Here is a 20804-nt window from a genome sequence, read left to right as displayed (position 1 = left end):
TGGTTTGTTTTGTATGGAAATATTCGTTAGCAGAACTGGGATGAGCAACTGCATGCATTCTTTAGTTAGCTTGAAATCTATGACAAGGAACTTAAGCTGAGAGGAATACAGGCAAAAATCCATATTTTCCTTATTTCTTTTGAAAGGTAAGACATATGATTTTCTTTTACTATGCAATGCTACTGACATTACACAAGAAATTGTGTGGATTATATGATTATAAAATATGCTGTTTTATGCACTGGGTTGATTTTCAAATTCCCAATTTTTAGTGACACGGAGACTCCGTGTCAAATTTGACGAGAGACAATATATTACAGAATTTATTAGAATTAAACTGGTTTCCTATTTGTGTGCTTGGCATCATGTTATCATTTCATTCCAAGACATGCCTTTTTATAAATCAAAGCCTAGAGAAGACGACAATTTTGACTATGATAATAATACATTTAAAAAATTGTAAAAAGTATTAACAGTGCAAAATGGCCAGTTGTTCAACATCAAATGCCCCTCTTTGTAGTTGCATATAGAATTATGAGGTATGCAGGTAGAAAGAATCAGCTATCTCTCTTTATCTGGTAAGAAGATGTTTGTGGATAATACAACGAGCAGCAGTGTAGGCTGAAGTCTCTTGTATCAAAGAGGACGCAAACAGATTGTGTCCTACAGGAATAAGAGGTATGGACTTATTTCAGTTCATACTGGTGTGTTTTACAGCGACCCATAAAAAGGCTTCAGAAGGACATCATGGAATAATTGTATAGTTTAACATTATTCACCCAGACTACCCGTCATTACAGTGTAGCTTCAAATGAGATTAGTTTGCGCAGCCAAAGGAAATTCATCCATCCTACATGCCCTCCACCCCCTGCTGTTCACTGCTTACATAATGCATCAAGGTACAGAAATTGGTAATTAAACAGTCTCACACAGCTGGGGTGAGAACATCTGGATGACAGAATTCTCACCAAAAATGTTTAGATTCAGAACAACTAGCGATGGCTTAATTTGACAGTTTTGCTGTAGTACTATGTGCATTGCACAGATCAGAAGATTCTTTCAAAGCCTGATATCATGTTCTAATTACAGTTATACATGTTTTCAGTGCACTTTGTCATTGTTTCAAAACATAAGATTATTGTAATATGTAATGAGAACATTTGGTTTAATCACCAAAACACAACCGTATATGATTTTTCAACTTAGTGTGTTTAACAATTAGTTAATTCAGTAGCAAACAATGCAAGATCATGTTTTGAATCACCCTTGTCACTGAAATAATTATAGTAATAGAGGCTAAAAACAAAAAGGTAACACTTTACAATAAGGTTCCATTTGTAAACATTAGTTAACTACATTAGATAACATGAATTTACAATGAAAAAATAATTAACTAATGTTCATTTCAACATTTATTAACACATCATTCAAATTAAAGTTATATAATGGACCTGAGCTAACATGAACTAACAATGAACAGTTGTACTTTTATTAACTAGCGTTAAACACAGATTGTAACAAATGCATTACTCATTAGTTGATGTTAGTTAATGCATTAACTAATCCCAGACTGCGACATAGTGTCGGCCCAGATCCGGCCCACATCTGGTACACGTGGATTCCACACATACCAGATGTGGGCCGAATCTGAGCCGACACTATGTTACTGTCTGGGATGTTAACTAAAGGGACCTTAATGCAATGTGTTACCAACAAAACCATATAGTAATGAAATCTGATGCTGACCAGAAAAAAAGAGAAGAAAACTTGGTACTTCTTTGATGATTTGATGCATATCACCTTATAACAATATCTATCACTCTCTATTTCTTTTCTTTTTTTAAATGTTTTGATTTGCAAATTTGTCTGAGGCTCAAAGCACCTCCATCACACTAAGGAATGAAGCAAAGGGAACCTCCTCACCATAATGGATACCATAAAGGGCAATGGTATCCATATTTTGAGCATAACAAAAGAACTGTGCACTGAAGGCACTGCACATGAATAAATCATTGACTGTATCTGCAGTATAAGACCAGCAAATCTTTGGATACAAATAGAGGCAATGAGCAATATGACACACACTGCAGTGCATTTAGATCCACCTTTTTCATAGGACAGGATAAACAATCTCAGCTGTAGAAAATGAATTAATGTTATCACATCCCCGTGTGCAGACATCAGGAAATATTAGCACTGTGATAAAAAAATTATGTATTTCAAGGAAGACACATGCAGGATTTTATTTTTGTCTTTTTTTTCAGGTTGTGTGTTGTATTAAAAAATAAAATAAGTTCAGAATCAGAAATAATCAGTTGGTACCATCGCCAAACCCTAAGCAAAATAGTTTTAGGCATATTAAACACTAATACACCGTTCATACATTTTTGTTATTTTGTTCAAAGTGTGAAGACTGTTTTAGATACTGCTGAAATCTAGGTTTCTTAACATACAGCATTCTTATTGCAATTCAACAGCATAGTACACATTCAAATACTGTAGACATTTTCTGAACATTTATTAGAGATGAAACACTGACTGGTGCTGCAATGAAGAAGTCAAAACAGTGATACTCTTTGGTGTTTATCTGTCACTATGGCTTGAGACAGACAGTGAGAGAATAATTTTTCTGCATGGTTTCCTCCTTCGTTGAGAGGCTGAGACTGTCTCCCTCGGGATCCCATCAGATTGGCGTGGGGGGGGGGGGGGGGCTGTGTGAGAAGACATGTCTATGTGCATGCGTGAGCGAGAGAGAGCTGGAGCGAGGGAAAGAGCATGTTTGCACACATAAAGGAAAGGGGCAGAGTGTGAGTGCGAGCGCAGATGATGCTGCTCGTGGAAAGAGATGGTGCTGGTTTTGGCGTTCCTTCCTGTACTACAAGATTTCCCCCACTAAGGTTTGACCTCTGCGTCCTGTCTGTTTGGCACTTCACCTTCTCGGGTAAGAGCTGTTCATTTTTTTTGCTGCTGGAATCAGATCAGGTTGCTGTAAGCGTTCCTCATTTTTTTTGTGTTTTGTGTGTGTCGTATGTGCAGAGAGACACAGAACGACAAAGGGAAGGGAGGAGGGTGGAACAGGCAGAGGATATCATGTGTGTGCTATAAGTAAGGACCAGGAGAAGACAGAGTTGGAGAAGAGGGGAAATAAGACACAAGGCAGAAGCTGCAGACATCGTCTCTTTTTTGGCCAGAACCGGCAACAAAGACAAAAGAGGTAAAGCCTCAGAAGCCGAGACTCAGACGTTCTGCCTCGTTATTCCTCGGATTCCATGTGCCACTGCGATTGAGGGCGAATAGGATGTCTGTGTCTGGAAAAAAAGAGTTTGACGTGAAGCAGATCCTCAGGCTCCGCTGGCGCTGGTTCAGCCACAGCACTCAAACCTCAGCTGGGAATGGGGGCTATATCCAACAGGAAGGTTTCGACCACCGGGGAACACCGGTCCGGCTAAAGAGTCACTCTCGGGACAGAGGAGGACTTCGCAAGAGCAACAGCCCTGTGCACAGCATTCTGGCTCCGAACCCTGGACCCACGCCTGTTTATGTCAGGCCGGGGAATCAATCATGGCACCAGCAAAACATCATCCAGCACCTCCAAGCTAGCGAGGAGCTTCCCAAGAGCAACTCACCTTGCAGTGCCAGGAAAGAGGAGGCGAAGAGCAGCCATGAGGATGTGAAGAGCAATCCGGAGGATCCCTCTGAAGAGGAAGCCACAGACAGGTAAAAAAAAAAAAAGCTCAGTGCAGAAATAGAACCTTGTGTGAAAATGTGTGAAGAGGTGCCTGCTGTTGTCAGCTAACACATTCAAGCGGCTATGTTTTGCCTGTAGGCATAAAATACATGCGGTTTTTAGATGAAAATCCTATTTTTGCCCTTCATGCAGTAATGAAAACAGACAGTACGGTGCTGAGAGATGAGCGAGGTGTTATTTTGGCACGGAGTGGTTTTACGGTAAGCCCCAGGGAGCGTCAGGATTGAGTACAAGTACAGTATTTAACTGTCACTTTATTTGAGCTCATTAAGCCAGTGAAATTCTCTCAGAACTGACAGTTTGTTTTATTTTCATTCGCTGTGTTGCCAGTGCTTAGACGTTGGTTTGGTCTTCGGAGAATATAATTTTTCAATCAACTCCACCATTGCAGCTGCCACCACAGCTCACCTGGGAATAGTTCATTCACATGGCATACGGGTTGTAGAAACACAGCTCTGAAATATCCATGGATAAATTATTCATCAAGCAGACATCTCACAAATCACAGAGGAAAACATAGAGGCGTCTGGATTTAGCTGGCGGTATAACACATTCTGTAAGCCGTGAGGTGGTTCGCTCTTCATTTTAGCAGCCTGCATTTTCATAACCTGAAGCTGGAATATTTCACGGCTTGTTAATGCATGCATCCTCTGCCTTATAAATGTTACAGAGAGTATACCATTACATCAGAGACCATTGGCGCAAGGGCTATAAATTTGGGAAGGGCAACCGGATGAATTATCTTTAGTGGGGATGATATTTACACATCAGTGCAGTTCAGAGAAAGAGAACATTTAATTTGCTTGCGCCGATCGATCGAAATTTATGAGATTATAAAGGCCCACTACCTACTTCCACAGATACGTTTCAATTCACATATTAAGTGCTGGATGTTTTCGAAGAGAAAGGTCTTGTTTTTTTCCACCGAGAAGCTCTGTCTAGTATAATGTCATTGTAGTGTAATGCAGGAAGTAAACATTTTCTCAGATAAGGAAGTGGAGAGACTGACCCACAATAAAAGATGATGTCATGAGAGATAATAACCAAAACACAGTCTTTTCTAAAGAAATGTTTCAACATACAGTACATAACATTCTACACCTGATCAACAGTTGTAGTCTTTCATGCTTATACAGTCCTATTTTATATATAAGTACATAAGACTATAACCGTTCATCAAGTGTTTGTGACAATATTTACATTAAATTTAAATCTTGGTTAAGAATAATATGCTTGTACTTGTTCATTATAGTGTGTCAGGTGACTCAAATATGTAATAATGGTAATAGAATCAATTTAAGTAAAATACAATAAATAAAATGGGTAAATCTGGCAAGATTATTCCTTATTGAGACATATTCACGTCAGTCTTATCTGCATTGCTTATCTACGCAAGACATGAACTCTCAAACATCAAGTTTTGACTCTTTAAAAGCTTATGTTAATTACTTTGCTTGTCTGAAAGCTTTCTTTGTGTTAGTCCGCTGCACTGATTGATATGGTCTTGCGAACTACCATGACTTCATTCTTCATCTACCATAGAAAATACCTATTTTCAGACTGAAATGACATTACCTGCAACATTAAAACAAACTGCAAATGTAATCTTATACACTAGAAAACTATTAACCTCTGAAAGTTACCTGCTATGTTTTCTTGAGCACCACAGTGAGGCTATCATGCATTGTGTTATGAATATTTAATCAGAGAATTAGACTCTTAAGACTTCCCCATCGTGTGCTTTAAATAATACCTCAGAGCCTCTAGGTATACAATGATACATCTGCTGTTACATATGTTTGTTATTCTGTGTTTTTCTTCCCCGTCCTTTTATCACTTTTCATTTAGTATGCGTAAATAAAGCATAAATTTGCCTTACAGGCACAACATGATGGAAATGAGGCATTTAATGTGCCTCTAGACTCGGGATTTTGTTGTGCATCTCTGTGTGTGAGTTAACAGTGAGATCAGACCAAGTTCCCAATTGCACATTTTTACCCAAAAGGCAAGATAATGACTATTCATTATTTATGCATTTTATTTCCCTATAAGACATTCATCAGTAGGGGAGAGCCAACTGAACAGGAGGTGGTAAAGCATTGATGGAGTGCAATCATAAATCAGAACAAGAGAATATGTATGTAAAATTATTAGCATTATTTGTTATTTGGTCTCATAGATTGTTATTAAAATCATCTAAACACAGAAATGTTCCATACTTACCTTTAACATGGCGTAACGGTTAGGTTTCTGGCTTAGGTTTCCATTCCCACTTCCGTTTGCTGTCCTCTCTACATTTGCACTCCTAATAAAATAAAATGAAAAGGCTAAGAAAGAGTTATTGACATGCAATGCACAATTATGTTAACTTTTAAATTCATTCAAATTGAATACATTACTAGAAGAAGTGCCAAACATGTCATGCCTAATAATGTAAGCTATATAAAATGTAAGCTATATTCATCTGATGCAACACTCATAGATTTCATTACCAGTGAAACGTCAAACCGGTGGAACATCAAAATCTTGTGAGGCAGCCAAGGCAGTAATGAATAAAATATTTTAGGAAAGAAATTAATCTGGATTCAGCCTGGAAGCCTTATCACTATGGGAATTGATGAAAACTGCTGAATACTATGTTTAGAATGTTTCTGTCGATCTTCTGTAATATCGAGGCTGCTGACCTGCTCAACATAAATAATTCAGAGGGGTTAATGAAATCTGTTTTAGTATTATTTGTTCAAACAGAAAGCGAGATGAAGAGGCGTATGAAATATACTGAAATTACAGAGGTCATGGTGATTTTGTAATGATGAACTGAACCAGTAAAATAATGTTAGTGGAGTGGTATCCCAAGCAGAACTAAATATTTAATGTGTTTTTCATTAAAATTAACATCAAATTCAATATCTTAGTAAATCTAATAATATCTAGTTACAAACATAGATGGTCTTTTAAGCTATGTGTACTATAGACACTCATTTAGAATAAATTCATATTTCTGTGAAAAATCTGTTTCTGATCATTTAAAAAAAACTGAGAGAATTGTTTGGTGTCCTACATATCCCTGCAGGCGTAAAGGGCTTAGAGCCCTCTCAGTGATCTGTGTTACCATTTCTTCAATAGTCTAACAAGCCGACAGCATGCTGCCCTGCAAAGGGTCATGGGTGTTTTTCTACAACACTGTTATGCGCACATTAATAGTTCATATCAAGCATTCTCACGAAATCACAGTGGAGAATTGTCTTTGGATCAATGTTTTTTTTTTTTTTTACTGTACTAATACTAATTTTCTGTATCAAGCAGATGACTATATATATCATGACAGACATGATAACATGTTTGATAAAATGCTAATGACCAAATGAGTCATTTAAAATGAGTATTGCCTTAGTTCACTGTAATGACTTGCTGGAAGTAATTTTGTAGTTTCCTTGTCGGCACACAGAACTATGGAAGCTTGTTTCCGGCACGTAATAAATAAATAAATAAATAAATAAATACCCCAGCGTAGTTTTACGTACCCCAGCGTAGTTTTTTGTGTTTTACCCCACAAGCTATGACTTTTAATTGTTTTTTGTTTTTGTTTTTTTATTTATAATTAATTAAATTAAATAACATATGATTTCAAACTACAGACTTCACTATTCATCTATCATACATCACTGTGATATCCTGCAGAACAATATTCTCTTAAACACTTGTTTACTAATATCTGAAAATTATAGCATTTACCATGTAGGCTAATCCTCTTCTCTTCAAATATGTTGCTGGTGTCAGCTTCTCCATGGAGATTTGTATATCCCCGTTATCAACGTAGTGCATAGCAACAGTAAATGTATCTTGACTACCTCTAGTGGTTATTTTGGGAAAAACAGGTGGGGGGCGTTTTCCCCATAGACTGTAAAAAATTGGTTTTCCCCCACTCTACCCATTTGCAACTCACATTTTTTTGCGAGTTTGCGATTAGTTTATATCTCACAATTCCTACTTAATTTCTTGCAATTCTAACTTTTTTCCTCAGAATTGTAAGATATAAACTTAAAGGGACATGATGATGGAGAAAAAAAAAAAATGTTTCAATGCGATTTTCGTTCCCCCGAGAAACTTTGCATTCGCTCGCAAAGAAGTCAAAAGGTTTGCAAGCGAATGCAACGTTTCCCGGGGGGAACACAAGGCAGAAGCATTGACATATATTTTTTTCCTCCGATTTTTTTTTTCATCGCCATGTCCCTTTAGGGGCTCCGTAGAGTTGTGAGATAAAAATACACTATTACCTTTTTTATTTCATGGTGGAAACATACGGAGCTCCAAAAGAACATGGTAAAGAAAAAAAAAGTATATGACAATGCCTTTGCGATCTCTTGCAAATGTTTTCTGTTCTCCTGATAAACTTTGTGTTTGCTCACAACATGTTTGCGTTGCCCTGGTAAGAATACAAAGGTTTCGCGAACGCAAAGTTTCTCGGGGGAACGCAAAACATTTACGAGATATTTTTTCCTCCCATTTCTTTTTTTAGGCTTAGAGGCTCTGTAGAAACAGGTTTCCATACACAACATAACATAAATATCGTACAAAAGTATTTAGTTTTTAGATGATGAATATATGATTTAAATACATTGAGACTAAAAACATCCTATAGTCCTAATGTTAATCTGTCCATTAAATAGTGCACACAGTAATAATGCTTTGGTAGGCTATATGTCTATCATAAACACAAATAATCACATGACAATCATGTTCACCTAAATTACATACAATTTTAACACTTTTAGGCTCTTAAATGCTGAAATTGTAATAATAATTATAATAATAATAATAATAATAAAGTCACCTTTATTTATAAAGCGCTTTATACAATACAGATTGTTTAAATGCAGCTTTACAGTGATAACAGGTAAATGATGCCTTTCGGCTGTTGTTCAGCTGATGTCAGTTCAGTGTTGATTCTGTCCCGTTGTGAAGATAATCAATTATTAAATTAGTTCATTTCATCTATAAAGCAGTTCTGCAAAAATAATGTCATCATCCAGCTCAGGTCAGTTCTCATACAACAGCGTCAGTAGGCTACAGTCAGATCAATAATATTGTTGAATATTAAGTGTCCCCACTAAGCAAGCCAGAGCCGACAGTGGCCAGATATTCGGCACATTGCTAGTTGAACAGTTCTTGTAAAAAAAAGAGAAAAAAAGAAGGAGAAAAAAAGACCATCCCTTTCTTTTGATGAAATGCTGTCTATAAGAGAAATTTTAGCCATGACCCTTTAATAAGGAAACAGCAGATACTTGAGTCAGCAGCTGTTACGTTGAATGATATCTCAATTTCCTCTCAATTGCCTTGGAAAATAATGACACCATCTTGTCCTAGGATGAGTAGAGCTTCATTTCAGGGAGAGATTTATAGTATGTTCATAAAGCATTGACAGGTCAAGAGACATTGTCCAGGTAGAGGAAAAGAAATGTAGTGTTGGAGGGGTGGGGGCATGAATGTGTTGTACATGAAATGTTTGCACAGCAATGCTAGTTTGTTTAAAGTATATATAAAAAAATAAAATAAAAACATGAAGCTTAGATGGAGCAAATAACTACTGAACACTATTTCTAACAAACATTGTATTAAAATTGGCTTTTCAAAAGCTTGTTTTACAATCTTTATAAATTAAGACTTTGGCTTGAAGCTTGATTTTGTGGGGGCTTTATTGATTAATCAGTGAATTAATTTTTTATGTTTTCAAAAGAAAGCATCACACAACAGCCTTGGAAATATCTAAACTTCACAAGGGCTTATTTAAAATTTTTAATAAAGGGCAGCAGGAAAAAACGAGAACATTTAGAAAATGTGTTCTTTTCAAAGGGTAGATTGAGACGGCAGCAGACTGTTATTCCAATTGGGTGCAGAGCTCAACAGCCTTTATAATTAGTTTCATAATTCACATTTACATTAAATATCTAAACAAAACACCATCTGTCTTACAGTTCATCTAATATATAGGCGTCACTATAATATACAATGTAAATATTTGTGTAGTATGTTTAAAACACACTATATGTGTAAAAGTGCCACATACTAACACTCACGTCCTCATTTCTGCAGAATGTATTTTGTCTTTCGAAATGCAGCTATTAGCATAATTATTGATAATTCAGGACTTGTTGTCATTTTTGTTGTCAATACATTAAAGCCAGGCAATAAATTATCCTAACACTGCTGAGTGTTCCACATTCAATCGAATTATCATTCAGCTTTTCAACATATCTATTAGCCTCAGCATAATTTGTATATGTTCATAATTTGCATTCGCTGAGAATAGGATATTAGAAAAAAATGCATACTTAGCAAACATCTGGCTTAATTTTTCTTACTGAATATGATGTGTGTGGGGGGGGGGGATTATTTAAAAAAAAAAAATTAACTAATTTTTAAATAATTACAGTTAAGTACAGTTTATTACAATAAGTACAGTTAAATTGGCTTTACCTAGCCCATTTAACTGTACTTCTTTAAATAATGTACAGAGTGCAGGAAAGCCCCTCTGTCAGAGGACTCCTAATGGCATAAGACGTTTCTGTGTGCTGATCCTAACATTTTCTGCACAGCTTTTATAACCCTTGAGGTAAGCACTATTTAACTTGCAGTTGGTTAGCAATTGTGATGAGACACTGCACACTGAAGGGGCAATATAGTCTGAAGATAAAGAAGAAGAAGAAAAAACAATTGCAATACTTATGATAATAAGAAGAGGTCTGACCTGGAGGTTCTATATCACTTTGAAAAAAAACAAGCTTTCATCTTCACACCTGTTCGGCTTCTGAAGGGCTGTGCGTGGTTACGTTGACAAATATCCTCAGTGACTTTATCTTTGTTTTAAAGTGCAGCTCTTGAAAGACAGAAAAAATGACAAACACGTCCGGGGGTATTGTGTTTTTATGAATAACTCTTTTCATCTCTTTAAAAGGGCAATAAATAAAACAATGAATCAAAGTAAAATGTCTTTAATGCACTCCACCATGTTTTAACTACCACATGGCGAATGTTATAGCACTGAATATTAAGACATAATGATACACTAGGTAATTGTTCCTCCGCCGTTTCTGCAAGAGGTAGCCTATGTTTATATGCAATACAATCTAATTAAAGGCCTTGAAGATATGTGACCTGTATTTCTACTCGTAATGTTTTTGTTGTTGTCTCATTAATAATGCATTCATGGAAGTTGTTCACAGAATGTGGATTATTAAAAACCAATTCCTGGCAGTTAACCTTGATCTGTAAATGCAGTGCATCATCATTTGACACTGTGTTGACACTAAATAGGTGTGGGATTAATATTAATTACCATTAACAATAAAAATGGCTTCTCTTGGCATTACACGCTTATTCAAATGTAAAGCTGTGTAGTCTAATGAAAAATACATCCTTTCTCACTTCAGCATGCAGGCCCTAACTTTAGGAAAGGAACCAACCACACCTTTGATCTATTCAGTCAGGATTGAAAGTATGCTGAAAGGACTTGACTTTTTGACAAGTGGAATTCATATACTGTAGTATATGAGGCAGTAAGTTATTTTGATTGCTACAGCAGCAGCAATTTTATGTGTTCACAGTCACAAAGGGCCACAAATGTTCTATTGGCCTACATGACTTTCTTTGTTAAAGAGGTTTGGATGGTTTATAATTATAACAACAAATATGGATAGGGTCGTAAACAAAAAAATTAGAAGAACCCATTCACTCTTTCTGCCCCTTATGATATTTCTGTTATTATTTTAGGTTCCTAACTTATAGGTAGGTGAAATAAAGGGAACTCAGACAGCAACACAGTGCCGGCCCAGATCCGGCCCACGTCTGGTACGTGTGGAATCCACGTGTACCAGATGTGTGGGCCGGATCTTGGCCGGCATTATGTTGCTGTCTGGGAAGCTGGTCATTATAGCAAAAATTAACCCTGTCAGGTATCACTTTCAAGGGGACATTTTACAATAATTATCCCGTTTATTACTTACTACTTAAAAAATAGATAGCCTGAAATATCAACTATGGAAATTTCTATTTAATTCATGACATTTGGTAAAATTATTTTCATATCTCAGATTTAGTGGTGTAATGGTACCATTGACTTCAGGACGATGGAACCTGAAGTGCTAACTCATTTCCAGGTTGTGGTCTATACATCATCCCTGCTCCACTGCAGTGTCTGCCCACTTTCCAGCGGTGTTGGTTCTGGAAGTATTTTTTCCATTAATTTCTACCATAGGGATTTTAAAATAAGCCATGAAGAAAAAAAGTGTTTGAAAATCTTAAAAAAATACAAAGACAAGATTGTGTAATTAACGGCTTTAGTGAGGGAAAAAACTACAATCCCATGGAAGCATTGTGAACAGCTTAATCGAATTAAAAACAATGGAGAAATATAAAACTATATGCATTTAAAAATGTTGATTATACAGTATTTATTTTATATATTGATTTAATTGCAAGATATGCATATATTGAAATATTAAAACATTTTGAGAGTGTAGGGAGACCAACTTCCCTATCACCACCAACTTATTTTTCAACACGTCATTTGCAGTGCTTCATGGGAGTTGGGCGGGGCTAAAGAGCTCTTTTGAGTTTTTGCTTTTGACTTTCTGATTGATAGAATTTTCTGTTCAGTTTGTTTCTGTTTAATTTTCTCTACATTTTTTAAAAACAATTTCACCACGAATTCTGCTGTTAAACTCGATTATTTTAAAACTAAGTTGAAATAATGTGCTGGCGGCTTCAACAGAAGCAAATAATATCAATTACCAACCTCGTAGCTCACAGTAAGGCGGTCTTTAAAGGTTTATAAGTTATCGTTAAAAAATCTAAATCAAAAGCTTGTAAGGTGGAAAATCTCTTACAATTGTATTGTTTAAGGCAATATTTGACTCATACTCAATCTGTTTATTTATGCCCATTCTGACAAATGATTTGGACAAAACTCTTTCTTAATGCTGATGGCTGGATATTTATCTCTTAAACGGTCATGTTCTTTGAATGCTGGAATTGAGCAATTGAGCTAAAAGAAAATAGTTCCTTCAGCACAAATCCTGGGGCTTACATGAAAACAGATCCATCTTAAAAATGAGGTTGAGCCCCCATGTACTCACTACACCAGACTTAAAGGACAGTGGGTGAAAATGCTGGAGCAATGAAACCCCAGTTAAGCTGTCTGGGTGATAAAGATGATTTCTACGCACGACTTTGGGCGAGCAAAGATAGCTGTAATCCTCTTTTAGAAGTGAAGTTCATTCATCTTTCTTAGTTTATTGTTATGGAATTGTCTGTTAGACACACACGGCATATTATCAGTATTCTATGAACTGAAGAATTATAGATATGCCAGGTGCTTTAAAAGATATGCAAGGCAAAAAATGAAACACCTTGCAAACATTGGCCTGGTATTTTTTGAACACTGTAGGCTCAAGACTTTTTGAACATAGGCCTACTCAGTATTTATTTTGTCTCAGCATCTGACGGTACTGTTTGTACTTGTAGTATTTTAACCCTTAAATGCATAAATGTTTCGCCAATCATTATTACATATTTGGGTCTTTAGCAACCCGGATCTATATCTAAGATGGATGGATCTCTACCTGTCACGATAATATAAAACTCTCCTGATATTAAAGTAACAATTACAGAAGATTAAATTAAATACATTTTGTTACCTTTTGGAGCTTGGAAGGGTTTGAGCAGATATTTTATATCATCACTGTCCTCGTCAGAACTCATTTCTCATTAGCATCTGGTTCATATTTGCCATCTCAAACATATTCTCAAAACTATAATTTTCGCTGACAGCTTCTTTATCAGATCCACCATCAAGTGACAGGGACACTAATATTTGATCGCGTTCAGTACTTGCTCTGCAGTAATTCACTGAGCCATTTCAAGTTTTGCTGATGATACTTCCTATTCTTTTGTTTTCTGCCTGCGGTAACTATGAGTGAAACTACACTTCATCATTGTGTATCAGATATTGCCACATTGTGGAATAAAGGTGAATTGCACTTATTCAGTCTTCAAAGATTAAATTACTGTTGTGCAGAAAAATATACTTACACTGTTACACACCCGGGGTCGTTCGAGACCCTATACAATTTTTACAAAAAAAATGATGGGAAAACGGGCGTTCTTTTATAATTTTCTTTTTCTTGTTATATTGATTCTAATGAATAGATTGAGGAATACTAAGAAATTTGATGTCTAACTTAAAAAAATGAATGTGGAGTAGGGTAGTGAATGACGCCCCAGGTCACTAAAGACCCGAGGTATGCATATCTAAGGGTTGAACATGGAGAGAAGATTCAGAAGCTGAATTATAATACATTGTTTACATTAACAATGAAACATCTTGTTCAATGACATTTTGGAAAAGAGAGGCAAATTGCAATATGGATGAAAACCCCATAGACACACAGAACTGGTTCAGTTATTCTTTTTTAAGCAGGAAAGCACTGTTGTGCAGCTTCAACATAATGTTTGCACTGTGCATCACTGAATAACAAAGCACGCTTCAGAAACCAGGAAAGAGACACTGACACGCTGCTCTATGAGGAATAAGATCCTGCCACTTAAAATCGCTTAGGGCTGCTTCAGTATGTTTGCAACCACTAGCAGCTATTTCTTGAAAGGTCAACCGAATACATGCGCAGAACACACGTGGGCAGAGATGCTGACACATATTTCATTATAAGATCCTTGAAAAATCCTTCAAAACTACCTCCTAGCCAAATTCTCATTTGATTGACAACGACTCTGAGCTGCACCACTAAAATTGTGAAAGCATGATTATAAATATTTTTGTGCGGTTTTTGTTGAGAGTATTGATCAAAACACTTATCAGATATGCAGAGCTAGTGCACTTTAACAAATCACAGTTTTTAAATAATAAAATATTCAAGGCAGATGATACTACTGATGATAAGGATCTGTTTTTGAAAGAAGGGGATGATGTAAAATCACTTTGTGGTGCTCGACTCTGTGTTAGGCTCTTGAAATAGCGTTTGAAGAGCCTGTTGGCAGGCACTTGTCAAGAAACGCTCAGGTAACTGTAACAACTTCCCACTTGTTATTGATCTGGTTGAATGGAGTGATACAGTTCAAGTTCAATAACTGCTCAGATGCTGTACTGATATGGAGATATGATGGGTTATGTAATACACCACAATAGATTCCTATAAATGCCATCTGAATACATAGTATGCAATATTTCATATAGCAGTTAAACTACTGAGCTGTTCATTCTTCCTGTTTATAGTGCATAATGATTTAAATTTTACAGCAAGTAGTACTTGAAGACCAGTGTATTATTAACACCAAAAAAACATTAAAAGATAAACATATAAAAACAAGCAACGATAAATCTTTTCAAAAGCAATTACAATGTAAGGTTAATACATAATATAATATGTATGAAACTTATTTAAGGGTTACAAAAATGTGGTTTTGTTTGCTATACATCATTTTTCAGATGCATTGTGGCTCTTAAAGACCCTTTATATAAAAAGCCAATTTCACAAGCAGAAAGAAAACATTTTCAGTAAATTTACAACCTTTCAGAAAGTGATACAGAAGCAATTTGGTTCTCCGATATTGGTAGACATAAAAGTCCTCTCAGCATTCCTTTGAGCAAAAGTAATGCATCTAGGTTTTTACAGCCCCTCTTATGTTGGCTTATTTCTTATTCAGTACACCCAGCTCTGTGCCAAAATGTCGTTATAATGTCATGGAGATAAATTACCCATCTATTTAGCATAAAAAACAACCCTATAATGACCAGAAGGAGTCTGGGACTGGTAGCCTTTGCTGTCTACACAATATAAACACGCTATTGTTAAAGTTTTAATGTCGTGCAGCTGCAAACGTGTCCCTATTAATTCATAAAAACATGTTGGCATAATGCAAAGAATGTGATGTACATTTAATGTGTTCTTTAACACTTGATTGTCTTTTAAAACCACCACACATATTTCATCTGAACACTTAAACTGTTTATCCTGTGGTCTGTTCAACTAAGGTACCATTATCTCAAAACATAATAAATAGCATGCAAACGTACAATATTTTAAGCAAACCCACTTTTTGGAAGCTCTACAATAGCGAAATAATATTTGATATGATCCGTCAGCCAGACAGCCAGACAGCATGAGTTTGGCTTTGCATGTTGCATTAGATCAGAGCAACCCCAGGACAATTTTGAATGTTTAGAAGTCAACCCCCCTCCGCTTGTAACTATCAGTGTGATCACCTACCCCTGACAGCTGACCAGAGAGATAAAGATAATGTATTCCGTATGAGAGTCACCTTGCTCATCAAGCCAACTCATGTCAAGCCAGCTCCATCTTTTTAAATGGGCCAACTGACTACTCATCACAGGTATTCTGCTATAAAGTGAGAATAGAAGTGTGTATCTGAAATTAATGTGATTTATACGGCAGTATGTTTAAAAACTAGCTCATATGATGGAGCATGTCTGCCTTCAAAGTCGAGGACACAAGGGTGAAATTCTGCTTCATGCTTTACGCCTCTAAGGACGGAGTCACAGTTCACAAAACCACTGATCCAGTGAGCGCAGCTTTCACTGGGATTTACTTTGTAATTAAAACTTTTACGAGATCATAACGTTTTATCAGGTGCTTAATATTCATTCCCAACTTTATGGTTTTGCAACTCTTGTTAAAGATGAAATGGACAACAGGACATGCAGTTATTAAAAATATCACAATGAATACTTAGTTTTTGTTATGCAAATCTCAGTTAAACCAGTCATACAAAGCAATCCATAATTGCAGAGTTTTTGAAAATGCCTTTTTTATGGCATTTAATTACAGAAAAGTAATCAAAATGCATACTGTGCGTCCCTACGGCAGCTAGACTTTTTTGAGCAGTGTTGTGGACTGGTTAAATGTCAGCCACGGATTTGTTCCGTGAAGGACAGCAAAATAAAGGCTTTAGATTGTTTGCTGTGAGTCAGAGGGATTATTCAGATGCAGCACAATGGCTTGTAATCTACTGGTCTGCAGAGAGAGTAGCTCAGAATTTACATTATCAAGGCTCTATGAAGAGACCAGATCCCCGCAAAGTCCCGTGCATCCAAAAGAATAAATAAAAACAGTGAAGTTTGTGCAAATGGTAATCTGCCCCTTTGGAAAACTCTGGCTTTCAATCCACTTATTTACGGAGTTTAGCTCTAATGGTTTCAATTTTAGCTCTGACAAGTGTGAAGGAAGATATACATAGAATCACTAATGTCCAATTGGAAGAAAAAAGAGTATTGTTATGACTTCCGCACAGTGTATAATTCACACATACAAAAACTGCATCAACCAACATGATGACAGTCATTGGCGGAGCTTGTTTTTGTGGGTGCAAACTCCATCAAAGCCATCAAATAGTCTAATATTATGAAGGTAAAATTGGCCATTGCTATCATTCTTTGAAAAAGCTATAAATGTGTTTCTTTTATTATGACATTAACAGCATGTGTGCTGCAGAGAAAATTGATGGAAAATGGCACAAAATCGTTCATGACATACTTATTAAGTTTGCTCAAGCTAACTGCTTTTCCAAGTAATATTACAAATTTATATTCAAAGGCCTGTTAGGTATGTCATGGGTTCACTAACTGAAGCTCTGCTGTAAGAGTCAAATAACCCCTAAATCTGCATGTCCAAATAATACTTTGCCATACACACATTTCAGGAATATGTCCACCCAGATGATAGATATGTTAAAGGAACAGTTGCCCCCAGAACGAAAATTCTGTCATTGTTTAATCACCCTCGTGTTATTCCAACCCTGTAAGATTTTTTACTTTTCTGTGGAACACACGAAAGAAAAGTTTAAGGGGTCAAAAACAAACATTCATTTTGTATGGACCAAAGAAAGGAAGTCATACAGGTTTATAGTGATATAATGTAAGTAAATGATGACAGAAATGTCATTTTTCTCTTTGATCTAAACAGCTATTAAACAGCTATTAGAGTTGGAAGAGTGTTCTATAAACACTGAAATGCACATGTCCGTGACTCATGCTTTACCGCAATCCAAACACATTTTCTCCAACATGACCTGTCAGTCAGTGTAACTCTGTGGAACCTCAGAATTGACGGGTCAATTGAGGGGAAAATAAAAGATGAAGTCACAGGTGGACACAGCAGCTTGTGCAGGTGTTAGTTAAGTTTTTCCTGTCACCCGCGTAGATCAAATAGCCATATCAAACTGACAGAAGCGCACATCGCTCGGTCTCAGCTCAACTCCGATCTTCCTCTTTCCCACAGGTTGGCTTTGAACAGTCTCTCTAGGATGAGCTCCAACTGCTCAGATGAGTTTTTCCAGGCCACAAATCATGCGGAACAGACCTTTCGAAAGATGGAGACCTATCTTCAGCACAAGCAGCTGTGTGATGTACTTTTGATAGCTGGAGATCATAAGATCCCTGCACACAGGTGAGTCTCCACCGAATCAAGGTGTTTCAAATGTCCTACTTTCACTGCAAAAACTGACAGATGAACCGGACATAAGGGAACGCTGCTTAAAATACTTCTCTAGAAATCAACTGAAAAGAGATTGAATTTACATTCATCTTTTTTTGGACAAAATCAAACTATTAGTACAGCTACTTAAAACAACTAAATGCTATCAGTAAAGCTTTTGTTTAACTCTTAGTTAACTTTAGAGGAATAGTTCACCTAAACAGACTCCAAAAACATGACATTATTCTTCACAACACAAAAGGAGAAACATTAAAGAGCTGTCCTGTTTTTTTTTTTTTTATGCAATAAATGTGAACTGGAGCTTTCAAGTTTCAAGAAGGCTGCACAAGCACCATAAAATTGTTCATTATGATTTGTGTACTATATATAGTCTTCTGAAGTCATATGTCTGAAGTCTTCGTGTAAGGAAATATAATAAAAAAGGAAAATTCTGTCATCATTTACTCACCCTAATGTGGTTCCAAACCCAAAAGTCTTCCATTCTTCTTCAGAACATAAATAAAGCCTCATTGGTCCTTGTGCATCCAATAAGTACTACTGAGCTTTTGTACTTTTTAATGTGTTAGAGTTTTGGTGGAAGATGAATGAAAGGCCTATGTGTTCAGAATGACATGAGGGTTAGTAAATTAATTTTCCATTTTAATTTTGGGTTCCTTTAATACGTGAGTCTACTACAATCTATTAATACTCTAATAAGACTTAGTTGACATGTAGTTGCAAAGTTACTTATAGTTACTAGAATGTCTAAAGTGGGCCATTAAAATAAAGTGTAACCTCACGTTTTGTGAACCAATCTGTCATGTAACTGATATAATTCTCTCATGAACGTGTTAAGGAGCTATGGGGTGCAGGGGGTTCAACATTTTCAGTGAATAAGGTTTTTTGATCTGTATCTTACACAAAGATACAGTATGGCTTCAGAAAACTTGAAATATATCACACAAAGACATTTTATGGTGCTTCTGCATTCTTTTTGAAGCTTGAAAGATGGAGGCCAATTCACTGTCATTTCATGGAAAATTGCAATGAGTATACCTTGATCAAAATTCTGAAAAAGTCATGGGTTTGCAACAACATAAATTAAGGTAAAATGATAACACAATTTTCATTTTGTGTTCACTGTTCCTTTAAGGACAGATATGCAAATAATAGCGTCAAGAAGTGTCAAAACTGTGCTGCATGCTCCATTTCAAACTACAGAGCGTGTTGAACTTTCTTCAAGGACTCTAAAACAGTGTTTATTTGAAGAAATCTCTCGGCCGCTGCTGAGTGTTTTGATGCTATTCTGTTGGAAAAATCTCTGTAGCCAAAGCTCTACTGCATGTCCCAGTTTGACACTAAGCTCAATCAACATCATCCCAGAGCCGCATGAAACAACCTGGTGAAAATAGCTGCTCACACAGCACTGAGATAAATATTTTTGTATGGGAGGAATTTTCTACGAAGACGACTCTGGAGAGGTTGTTTGAGTTCATCGTGAAGTATGCGGTTGCATGTTTAAACATTTTGCCCAATTATTTGCAGACTTGTCCTGAGTGCAGTTTCAGACTACTTTGCTGCAATGTTCACAAATGATGTGAGGGAGGCAAAACAAGAGGAAATTAAAATGGAGGGTGTTGATCCTGAGGCGCTGAAAGCACTGGTTCATTTTGCTTATACTGGTGAGTATCTACATTCCACTTGCGGACTTTTTACGTGCACTAGTAGCAGAAGTGTGGCATCCACAAACAGATCCATTTTTTTCGTTGATGCCAGTGGGCAAAACGCTATTTTACAAACACAAACCAACTGTTTAACATATTGCACCAGTTAAACATAGCATTTTATTCCTAGAATAATTCTGAAAAGTTTCCTGCATATTTGAGTATTTTCTCTAAATTTACAGGAGTCCTGGAGCTAAAAGAGGAGACGATTGAAAGTCTTTTAGCTGCTGCTTGCCTCCTCCAGCTCTCACAAGTTATTCAGGTCTGCTGCAACTTTCTGATGAAACAACTGCACCCATCCAACTGCCTGGGGATCCGTTCGTTTGCTGATGCACAGGGATGCATGGATCTTTTGAATGTCGCTCACAACTACACTATGGTAGGACCTGGCATACAAAGTAGCTTGTCTAGGATAAATGATAAATTAGCTATAAATAGCGCTAACATTTGTCCTGACTGCTAGTTGCTGACCTTTTACGGTAATTTTCACAGTCGTAATTGTAGAATTACAGTTAAATAACGCCTGTATATTTTCACAGTAAATGGGAGTTGAATGATTATGATGGTTGTAGAATCCCAATGATTATCTGTGTCTCCATTACAGTAAGCTCATGCATATTTACAGATTAACTAGTATAATGTCTAGAGTACAAGCTGGCGATGTTCCCAGCATGCACTCTGGCATGAATAAATTATGCGGTTTCATTGTTTTACTTTTTGCCGGTTTATATTACTGTTGCTTTTGATTTAATTTGTAATGTACATTTAAATTTAGGCTTGTTGATTGTCAGAATAATTGATTTTTTAGTATGTATATCACACACTAAA

At 36.5% G+C, this 20804-nt stretch overlaps 1 protein-coding gene across 5 annotated transcripts in view; it reads left to right on the top strand.

Moving 5' to 3' along the window:
• The first annotated feature begins 11 nt into the window (after positions 1-11).
• Positions 12-20804, top strand: part of klhl4 (kelch-like family member 4) — a 41948-nt gene continuing 21155 nt past the window's right edge. For 2 of the 5 annotated variants that reach the window (XM_084132473.1, XM_084132476.1), the window contains exons 1-5: positions 2782-2941; positions 3037-3717; positions 18058-18225; positions 19798-19934; positions 20159-20355. In XM_084132473.1, coding sequence (XP_083988599.1) covers positions 3299-3717; positions 18058-18225; positions 19798-19934; positions 20159-20355 — 921 coding nt within the window. In that variant the 5' untranslated portion in view covers positions 2782-2941; positions 3037-3298. Of the gene's footprint in view, positions 147-2781; positions 3718-18057; positions 18226-19797; positions 19935-20158; positions 20356-20804 lie in introns of those variants that run through there. The other 3 variants (XM_084132474.1, XM_084132475.1, XM_084132472.1) reach the window with 3 other exon arrangements.

This window comes from Abramis brama (genome assembly GCF_963993115.1).
Source record: "Abramis brama genome assembly, chromosome: 13".
Taxonomy (NCBI): Eukaryota; Metazoa; Chordata; class Actinopteri; order Cypriniformes; family Leuciscidae; genus Abramis; species Abramis brama.
This window is presented reverse-complemented; position numbering and strand designations above follow the sequence as displayed.